Raw genomic sequence first — 10,891 nt, forward strand, 5'->3', positions numbered from 1 at the left:
CAGGTCTGACCCAGGTCTGACTTCACTGCCTTTGTCTTTGATATGTGAACAGTTGGCCTTGGACTTGACACCCAAATGCTGACCAGGAGAGACCAGAGGCCACTTTGAAACTGCTTCAGCACACAACAATCTCAAACAAACAGGACCTGGTGTGACCTGAGGGCTTTTGAGACTGATGATGGGTGTGGCTCAGCACAGTCAGGCCAACCTGAGAGAGACCTCCTGGAAGGAAGTGGTCTGTAGGCAGTGATCTTCAGACCCAGGTCTCACCTCCTCCAAGCCTGTAGGTGTGTTTCCAGAGCTCACAATTAGGGGTGCTCTGAGCACATTTCGCTAAATGTTCCTTTCTCTTTTTCAGACTGTTCTGTGTTGGAATTGCCTGTCCAAAGCTAGGTAATACTTAAAGCACATTCAGAACTTTCTAACCAAGTTCTCAAAAAAGGGTTTTGCTGAAAATAAACAGCTTGGAACTCAGAGCTTTGGCCACATGAAGAGTTTCCAATCCTTAGGAACTGTTGATACTTAAAGCATCCTTCCAAAAGACTTTCCATTTCTATCTTGTCCTTCTGAAAGCTCAGGGCACCTCACAGGTGCTGTCCAGTCGTCTTAGAATTCTTGCGAGGTAGATAAGCGCCATGTCTCTTAACAAGAGTTGAGATTGCTGCCCAAATCCTCCCAGTACAGACATGAGTAGAGCTTCAGCAGACCATGTGAGGTAATTTCTCCTTGCAACTAGCTCAAGCATGTCTGGCTGCAGGAAAAACTACTCTTTCCCTTCTCGGCTGGCCGTCCCCTCTGACACTCGGGGGTCTGGCTGTGAAAGCGAGCAAGTTCTGAGGGTGATCAGTTGTGCTCTGGGCCTGCCTTTTTCAAGCCCCCCACCCTGAGTCCCCTCCCCCACCCCCTACCAGAGGTTTGTACAATCAAGGAAAAAGGGAGCTGGGGGTGAGAGAGCCACGCATAGGGATGCTTTGCTCCTGGCTGCAGGGGCAAGTCTAAGGGGCTGGGGTGGGATGGGATAGTGGAGTGTTACCCTATTTCGATGTCAGACACGAGCCATTTCACGTGAAAATCCAGATTTCTGCTATTGTTGGAAAACCCAGCAGATCTGGCCACTGGGGTCACATACCTGCAGGCAGTCCCAATCCTGAAGGGAGGTGATCTCCCCTTCACTACAGTTCCCTTTGGCCAGCTCTATTCATTTATGCCGACCATCTGACTACCGTTGTTAGGTGAGTTTGTACCCTGCCTCCAATTAAAAGGTGCTAAATTGTCATTACTCATGGTGATCCTTGAACTGCTAACAACTCTTAATAAGAACTATGTTACCTGTGTTTTTATTTAGTAAATAAGCCTTTGGGTTTATTCAATCTCTGATTGCCTGCTTTATACTAAGACATTAGCTAGAGTTTAGATATATTCAAAGTTATGGAAAAAAAGAAAAACCCAGAATTGAACAACAAACATTTCATAGGTGCTCTGAAAATACACAAAATTGTTTAGCTGCTTACTGAGAATGTGGTGTTTTAAACTGCAGCAGACAAAGCAAAGGTACATGTTATTGAAGTGGGGATGTGGAGGGGATATCCCTCATGGAGAGTCATTTATCCATGGGCAGGAGGGTACGTGACAGTTACCAACAGGAGGAAAGACTGTTTTCAGAGAGCATAATCTTTCTAGCTTTCACACTCACCCTTCCTTTCATCCCCCCTTGGGGTATATCACTACACCTGGGGATCAAAAAGGGGGGAGGAATGAGGAAACCCACTTATTTCAAGTGGCAGCTCCCTACACATGAATTTCCCCAATTTTGAAAAATAGAAACGTGTTCCATAGCAGTTAGTTTGAAAGGGCAGGACTGGTGAGATTGGAGGCGATTGTCTCAAAGTTTAAATATAGGAAGTTGCTACTCTGTAAAGACAGAAATTTATGGTTCTAGACTTTGATGGTTAAAATTTTAAAACTTCAAGCTAAAGCAGGGAGAAAAGATGATGAAGAGGACAGAAGTCTTTTGAAAGGCAGTGTCCATGGGCAAAATTCTCTTGCATTGTTAAGTGGTGGTGGTACAGAGGGAGGTTAATTGAGGTCTTATCTCCTCCAGCCAGGCCAATTCTCAGGGCTCACTTTTGTCTTAGAAACCCTGGCCCTTTCTGGGTTTTGAGCACCTGACTAATGTCTCTCAACTGATCAGCTGTGCCCCTCAGATGATTGCCCTTAACCCTTAAGAAATCATCTTCCATGAGACCTTGCTTGAAACCTTTGCCCTCAGCGGCTGAGCTATTACCTTTTCGGGAGGCTGAGCACTAATGGCTTGTTTATGAGGCTGGCCTCACTAAACCACGGAATCTTGTCAAATCTTGGAACAGAAACCTGGAAGGAAATGGAAAGAGATCATTTTGCAGGGTTTATTGCACTTGGCTATTTCCATCATTAGGATGATCAAAGTAAGCTAATAGCAGCTACACAGCAGTCAACACTTTACAAAGCATTTTTATGTTTCATATTTGACCCTGTTGACTCTCCCATTAAGTAGCCAAGAGGAAATAGTGTTATCTCCATTTTACAGATGAAGAAATCAAAGCTTAGACAGTGTGATTTGCTGAGTCACACAGCTAGTGAGTGGATTTAGGTTTTCTGACTTTTGTGTCCACTACATCTTGTATTCTACTATATCCCTTTGCTTCTTCATTACTCCCATCTGTTCATGCATCTGCTTGTATTTCCATGACCTCAGCTGAACATTAGCACCTATTCAAAGTGTCTGGCTGTTTTCAGTCATGGGGCCCTCCACCCTCATCCCTTCTAGGAGGCAGAGGAAAGAACTGCACTTTGAAGCTATAGACAATTGGATATTAATCTTGGTTAATCCACTTCCCAACTTTATGGCCTTGGAAAAATTACAACCTCTCTGAGCTTCAGTTTTGTCTTCCAGGAGAGGAGGACGATATCATCACTTTACAGGTCAATGCACAAGACAGAAACCTTCATGAGGGGAGGGATTTTTGTCTGTTCTGTTCACTGCTGTTACCACTAGCACCTAAAACAGTGCTTGGTACCTGTAGATATTTAGTGAATATGTGTCCAGTGGATGCACGGATGCATGGGAAGTCCCCAGCTGAGGGCCTGAGTTCAGAATAGGAGCTCCATCAAAGTAGCCGTTATAATCTCTCTTCTCTCAGCCCAGCCTCTCTCCCTTGCCCTTCGGACGCTACGTCCCAGTCTCCCCGTTGAGCATCCGCTTTCCTGGCTCACAGCGTTCTTTCCGGGACAGAAGCCGGAAGTTCCTCTGAGCGGCCAGGAGGGAGCAGCAGCGGCCGCGAAGGCCGAGGAAGGGCGCTCTAACCCCGGAGGTTGTGGCAGCCCCGGAAATGCTCGGCCGCCGACCCGACCCCGGCGCCCCGGATGGGGAAGGAGGCGGGCGGCCGCTCTCCCGCTGCCGCGCACCCCTACGCACTCGCGGGCAGGTGGGTTCCGAGTGGGAGTCAGTGTGTCCGGGCCTCCTCCGCCATCCACCGCAGGCCCGAGGCCGGGTGAGGGGCGGCGGCGGGCGGGGGAGACCCGGGAGGTCCCCGCGGGGACGCCCTACCCTGCCCCACCCCCGCCCCCTCCCCCGCCCTGCGGGCGGGCGTTGCCCTTTTCGGCGCCTCTGACCCTCCAGCCCCCGTGGCGGCCGTGAGATCCCCGGGCTGGGTTCCCTGCTGCAGTGAGGGGGGCTCTCAGGGTGTCTGGCTTGTGATGCAAAACCTATCGTGCTCTCTATGGAAGAAATTAGGTCGGGCAATAAGAATTTTCCTCGCAGACTTGCTGGATGAACTTGGTATTTCTGACTCATAGTTTTCCCATTGTGAAAAGGGTATCATTATCTTTGATCCTCCCGAGTTTCGGCGTTAATAAGTAGGATGATAGCTCTTTAAAGGATGTTAAGCTCAGTTAACGGATTAAGAATCTCGAGTCCTTGGTTTTGGTTAAATAAACCATAAAGCTCATATCTTTCTGTATTGTGAGGTTTACTTTTGTCTTTAGACCGGTAACTTTTTTGTTTTTATTTTAAGTAACAGATGCCTTTGAGAGCCCAATAAAAGCTTGGGACCTAATCCTAGAAATTTGCATAAATTACAACTACAAGTATGCATTGACAGGGTTTTTGAACGGTCTGAAGCCCATCTACAGACCTCAAGGATATGTGAACTCCTGAGTTAAGAACTGGTTTAGAGGCACAGGCTTTGGGGCAGAATTTTCATTGAAATCTGGATCCACTGTTTACCACTGTTAACTTGGGCTAAAGTTACCTAAGCACTTTGAGTCTCAGCTTTTTTACTAGTTACAGTGAGGTTGATACTAATTTGCAAGGTTGTGGAGATTAACTGAAAGAAGCTACGTAACACTCTTAGCACATAGTGAGCACTCCATAAGTGATAGCTGACAAGGGATTATAATGTAAAATCTGAAATGAAATTTTAATATCCATAATTATAAGATGGCCACCGTGTGTATTCTGTTCAGACTGCTAATCAACTTCTAATAAAGCAATAAGTTGGTTTGATTTTAACTCAGTCCTACCCTTGACCTGTCACAACTTTCATAGATTCATAGTCTCTCTTTTTCTAGGAACTTAGCTGTATTGTCCTGCCTCAGAGAACAAACTCATCTACTGTAGGTCTAGCCTGGGTTGCTGCCTTTGAAAGCAAGGGAAAGTCGGTACAATATCACCCACAGCTCAGCATGGAATTTCCAGAGAGGTTTTATTTCAAAACTTTATAAAGATCGAGAACCACATGGACTTCTGCAAGGGAGATTGAACTGGCCTGAGTTTGAGCGAAAGGATAATGTGTGCCCAGCCTGTAACTAACACCAAAGAGGCCAGATGGCAGAAGGTCTTGTATGAGCGACAGCCTTTTCCTGATAACTACGTGGATCAGAGTTTCCTGGAAGAGCTCCGGAAGAACATCTATGCCCGGAAATACCAATATTGGGCTGTGGTATTTGAGTCCAGTGTGGTGATACAGCAGCTGTGCAGTGTCTGTGTTTTTGTGGTTATCTGGTGGTATATGGATGAGGGTCTTCTGGCTCCCCATTGGCTTTTTGGGACCGGCCTGGCTTCTTCACTGATTGGCTATGTTTTGTTTGATCTCATTGATGGAGGTGAAGGACGGAAGAAGAGTGGGCGGACCCGGTGGGCTGACTTGAAGAGTGCCCTAGTCTTCATAACTTTCACATATGGCTTTTCGCCGGTGCTAAAGACTCTGACAGAGTCCGTCAGCACTGACACCATCTATGCCATGTCAGTCTTCATGCTGTTAGGCCACCTCATCTTCTTTGACTATGGTGCCAATGGTGCCATTGTATCCAGCACACTGTCCTTGAACATGGCCATCTTTGCTTCTGTCTGCCTTGCCTCACGCCTGCCCCGGTCCTTACATGCCTTCGTCATGGTGACATTTGCCATCCAGATTTTTGCCCTATGGCCCATGTTACAGAAGAAACTGAAGGCATGTACTCCCCACAGCTATGTGGGAGTCACACTGCTTTTTGCATTTTCAGCCTTGGGAGGCCTGCTGTCCATTAGTGCTGTGGGAGCCATACTCTTTGCCCTTCTGCTGGTTTCCATCTCATGTCTCTGCCCTTTCTACCTCATTCGCCTGCAGCTTTTTAAAGAAAACATTCATGGGCCTTGGGATGAGGCTGAAATCAAAGAAGACTTGTCGAGGTTCCTCAGCTGAGTTAGGGACCTCCATTCCGTTACTGAGACAAGCTGATAGACCAGCCTTCCAACTAGTAGGAGATTTGAAGGCAGAGTTCCATTCTGGAAGTGGCATAATGATGTGGGTGGGAGATCAGAAATCAAAAGAAAAAAATTACCCATAGGCTTGGGCAGTGAAGGTGCTTCTCCTTTCTGTTACTTTGTCAATGAAAAAGCTTCCCGGGGCCCTCTTGAATTATTGCCTCTCATTATTATTCTCTGTAACAAATGAAATGATGTGGTTTCTATTTATTAAAAAAGTAACACATCCATCAAATTGTCTTATGATTTTTCTGTGAGCAGAAGGCAGATAGAAGGGACATGAAGAGAGAATAAGAGAATGTGTGTGCATATAAAGTCACTTTTACCTTTTTCAGTGAACTAAATGCAGGCTCTGTTATTTATCTACAGCTCAAATCCTAGAACCCTGGATGCTGTGTCCAGTTTTGTGGCCTGAGATCACAGAATTGGTCACTTAACCTTGACTCACAGTTTCCACTTAGTTCTTAATGAAGCATGGATGCAACTAGCTACAAGGGGCGTATGATGTGTCATAATACACTAGCAAAATGTTGGGGGACTTCAAAGAGGCTGGAGGTCAAATTAGCTGGAGTAATGAGGAAATACTTATTAGAGGAGATGGCACTTGAGCTTAGTCTTAGAGGTCAGGTGGGATTCAAGCAAGCAAAAGATGGTTTGGGGGCCAAGGTGGCAGAGACCTTTAGGAGCCAGGTCAACAATACGAGCAGCTGAAGCTGGCATGCTTTGTGGGACTAATGGCAGCTAGAACTATGGGGAGAGCGTGCCCAGTCCAAAGAGGGTAACCACTACTCTGCATGCCTTGACTGACCAGAATTGGCTTATAAGTATTATTTAGTCCACATCAGAAATGGGGCCAGGGCTTAGTGGGTGAATATAGTAAAGAGTTGTATAAAATAGCTTTTGCTTTTTAATGTTTTAATACACTTTCCTTATTTGAATGGATTTCCAATGATCAACTTTAGGGAACTCACATAGCAACTGCATCCACGTTGGTGAGCAGAGAGTTGCCCACATTTGAATCCCTTTCAAAAATACTTCTTCAGTGGGATGAATGAATGTGCCAGTGCTGTCATGTTCAGCTCTTCCACACAATAGTATTTGGAATTACCCGAGGCCTGATCCTCTGCAGTCTGATGGTTGTAGAAGTTCCCCGTGGAGGTGGCAGGGGATGGGGTGTTATGGGCTGGATGTGAGGGTGCAGGGTGGGGCAGCAGATGCAGTTCAAAGAGAAAAGAGGTGACTGTGGGGAGAAGAATATTCCAACCGGAGTGAACAGTGTGTATGTCCAGGGGCACAGGGCCTGACTCATCCTGGCAGGAGAGGGGAGCGCAGAATGGACGGGCTGCAGTGAGAGGCTGAGGTCTGAGCGTGGTGAATACCTTGAATTCCTGGATCCTGGAGTCAATGGCAAATTAAGGAGCTTTTGAAAAGGGATATAGGGCTCCCACCAAACACACTTTTGTGTGTGTGTGTTTATAAAATTCTGGTAGCAGGATTCAGGCTGAACTACAGAGGCTGAGCATGGGAAGCTCTTGTGGTAAGAGTGAAAAATGAGGGTCTAGACTAAGGGGGGTGACTGCGCCAAGGAGGTGTCGATTCTGATTAGAGAGATTTTCAGAACTTGGTAAATTCATGTTGGACAATGGGAGGGAAAGAGAACTGGCGGGGTGGGGGGAGGCTTCTGCCTTGAGTGGATTCTTTCTAGTAACTATACCATGAGAAAACAGATGTGAGAACAGGTTTGGAAGTAAAGTAGATAAGAAAATAAGAATGAAGCATGTTAAGTTCGAGGTACCTGAGATGGTACACCCAAGCTAAGGTGTTCCATGTGTAGTACCTGAAGGACATTGGTTCAGAATTCTGGGCATTATCTAGAAGGTTACTGAGAATAGAATCCAATGCTTTTGTGTTTGGAATTCTTTGTACAGAATTGGTTGCCTCACAACCAGGCTATAGTGGAATTAGATCACAGAAGGATAACTGCAATAACCAAAATGGTAGGAATCAGAGGGAAAGGAAGCTGGCCTATGAAAATGGATTAGAGAATAGAACACCACAGCCTGGAAGGAAGCCTCGAAAGAGATATAGTCATTTCTATAAAACTATAAGGGTGAAAGTGGATGTTATTTGCCTACCAAATCATGACTTATAGGAGGAGACACCCTTTGAAATTTGAACAGAGCAAATTTAAGACAAATGAAAAAATAATTTTATACACTGTCTACATGTAAGTCTAAGAAGTTTCACAAGCCAGGGATATAAATGGGTTCCAAAAAGTTTTGGGAAAAAACGTACATAAAAAAGCCATAACTGTCTTGTAAGAAAGTGTTAAGGGACTTCCCTTGTGGTCCAGTGGTTAAGAATCCGCCTTCCAATGCAGGGGTTGTGGGTTCGATCCCTGGTCTTGGAGCTAAGATCTCACGTGCCGCAGGGCAACTAAGCCTGCGTGCTTTAGAGTCCACGTGCCGCAACTAGAGAGAAGCCTACGTGCCACAACTAAGACCCAGCACAACCAAACAAACAAATAAATAAATGTTAAGAAATCCCAAGCCTTTAGGTGTTGCTACCTGAAAGATGATGAGGCTCACTTATGGCATGCTTCTCTGGGTTGCTGCTGGCATAGGGATGCATGCCTACTTAACAATTGGTATGACCTAATGTGACAGTTCTTGGGAAAGTTACCTATCACTTAACTATAGTAATCCAGTCAGTCTTTTAAATTTAAACCACACTGAAAGGGTACAAATAGGATATTAATGATCTAAATTTCCAGAGAGTATTACGGTGTGTGTTTGTGGGCAGGTCGGGGAGGGCAGGGAAGGGGAGAGGGTTAGGGTAGCTTTGGAATTAAAACCCCAACTTGTCAAATACTTGCCTGTATAATAAGATGTACCCCTTCCTCCCAGCTCTGTTTCTTGTCACCCTAAGTTATAAGGAAGGCTGGAGGGTGGTGGTGGCAATTGAGAGCAAGGAGGGAGGAATGGGAAGGCAGTGTTACCCATCTTTCCAAAATGGTACCAGGGATTGTAGTTGAGATGGAAGGATGAAGGACAGGTAGAGCCACAAGGCAGCATGTGTGCTTGATATTTTGGCGTGATGCATGACTGGCATGCGGCTAGAATGCGTCGCAGGGATCTGAGTGTCACCACACCACAGTGGTTCTGTGTGGCAATCAAATCGGTGTCAGTGTTATGCCTGTATGCTGTGTCGGTACTATAAACTTTTGAGTGTGCTTTTGGCCAGCTGGCTTAAATTATGGATGTAAGAATCACACTGAGCATGTTCAAGGAAGCATATGGAGCCATCGTTTACATCTTTAAGCCAAAGGCTCAAGGTCCAGAAAAACAAAAACAAGCCAGCAGAGGGCATCAGTCACACAATTTTACGATATTTCAAACCCTTCGAATGCGGGAAAACAGGACTGGACACAGTGCCATCTTGTGGAAGTTATTGATGTTCCCTTTTACAATGAAATTCAATGTGTCTTGAATTGCTCCTAGGGCTAAAGGCTAACTGGTAGGCAGTCGCTTTTAATGCTTTAGAAAGCCCCTCATCATCCCCTTTATCCCTTATTCTCTTCCTCCAACATCTATTTATTAAAAAATGTATTGTCCACCTAGGACCACCTCTACTCACTTCTACCATTTGCATTTTATGATGTTTAGCCTCAGAAATTTATTCATTCAACAAATACTTACTGAACATTAACTACATGACAGATACTGTTTGCCCTGCGTGCTTGAGATACACCTACGAGTAAAAGGGACAAACTCCCTTGACCTAATGGAGCTTACATTCTAGCAGGAGGAGAGAGACAATAAACATAAGCAGAAGGTAACAAATGCTATTGAAAAAAGAAGAAAAAAGTAGCAATGGTATTCAGTAAGGGGGTCAGGGTAGGTCTTATGGAAAAGGTAACATTTAACCAAAGATTGGAAGGAGGTGAGGGAATTATTCAGATTCTCAGGGGAAGGGAGTTCCAGGCTGAGGGAAGAGCTGCTGCAAAGGCCCTGGCAGAAGACTGCATGGCATGTTTGGGGAATAGCCAGGAGTGGCCAAGGTGGGGTGATAAAGGAGAGCAGAAGAGGAGGCCAGAGAGGGAAAGTGGGAGGACGGGTCACCTACACATTGTAGGCTATTAAAAGGACTCTGGCTTTTACTCTGAGATGGGAAACACTGGAGGGTCTTGGAGAAAAAGAGGGACATGATCTGACATAAATTTTAACAGGCTCATTCTGGTTGCTGTCGGGAAAAGTAGAGCAGAAATAAGCATTAGGAGGCTCTGATATTAATCCAAGCAGGGGATGACAGTGCCTCAGAGCAGAGTGATAGCGGAGAAGTGGTGAAAAATAGTCACATTCTAGATATAACTTGAAAGTAGAGTCAAGGTCTTCCTGTCATATTAGATGTAGGGTATGGATGCAAGAGAAGAATCGTAAGTGACTCTTACGGTTTTTGGCCTGAACAAATTGAAAGATGGAGATGCCATCAATTGAGATGGGGGCCAAGGGGATATGGATAAAGATTTTGTGGAGGAGGATTGGGAATTCAGTTTGGGGCATGTAGGGTATGAAATGTAGACATCCAAACTGAAATGTTGAGTAGGGAGTTGGAGATATGAGTTTGGGTTTTAGGAGCAATGTATGGGATTGAGATATAAATTTAAGACTTGTTGGTATATAAATGGCATTGAATGCTATGTGACTGGATGACATCACCAAGGAAGTTTATATATACAGAGGACTAAGAAATCCAAAGTAAAAGGTTGGAGAGAAGAATAAGCAAAAAGATTTGGAAAGCACAACCACTGAGACAGGAGGAAAATCAAGAGTTTAGAGTCCTGGAAACCGAGTGCAGATGACTCAAGGAAGAAGGGGTGATCAACTGTAATCAGATCAAAATCTGAAAAATCAAGAAAGCAACCCAATACTGCAATAGTAGTATGTGATCCTCTACTTAGCCTGACAGCTGAAGTTCAGTCAAAACTGATGGCTTGGGCTTCCCTGGTGGCGCAGTGGTTGAGAGTCCGCCTGCCGATGCAGCGGACACGGGTTCGTGCCCTGGTCTGGGAAGATCCCACGTGCCGCGGAGCGGCTGGGCCCATGAGCC

At 45.5% G+C, this 10,891-nt stretch overlaps 1 protein-coding gene across 2 annotated transcripts; it reads left to right on the top strand.

Moving 5' to 3' along the window:
• The first annotated feature begins 3,283 nt into the window (after positions 1–3,283).
• On the top strand, positions 3,284–6,006 carry PIGC (phosphatidylinositol glycan anchor biosynthesis class C). Of its 2 annotated transcripts, none has more exons than XM_030875467.3 (2): positions 3,284–3,464; positions 4,609–6,006. In XM_030875467.3, exon 2 carries the CDS (start codon positions 4,827–4,829, stop codon positions 5,718–5,720), a length of 894 nt encoding a protein of 297 aa, XP_030731327.1. In that variant the 5' UTR covers positions 3,284–3,464; positions 4,609–4,826; the 3' UTR covers positions 5,721–6,006. The 2 variants fall into 2 exon arrangements, with proteins under 2 accessions (XP_030731327.1, XP_030731328.1); XM_030875468.3 differs by lacking the exon at positions 3,284–3,464 and adding an exon at positions 3,557–3,817.
• The last annotated feature ends 4,885 nt before the right edge of the window (positions 6,007–10,891 follow it).

Source organism: Globicephala melas, chromosome 1, assembly GCF_963455315.2.
Source record: "Globicephala melas chromosome 1, mGloMel1.2, whole genome shotgun sequence".
NCBI lineage: Eukaryota > Metazoa > Chordata > Mammalia > Artiodactyla > Delphinidae > Globicephala > Globicephala melas.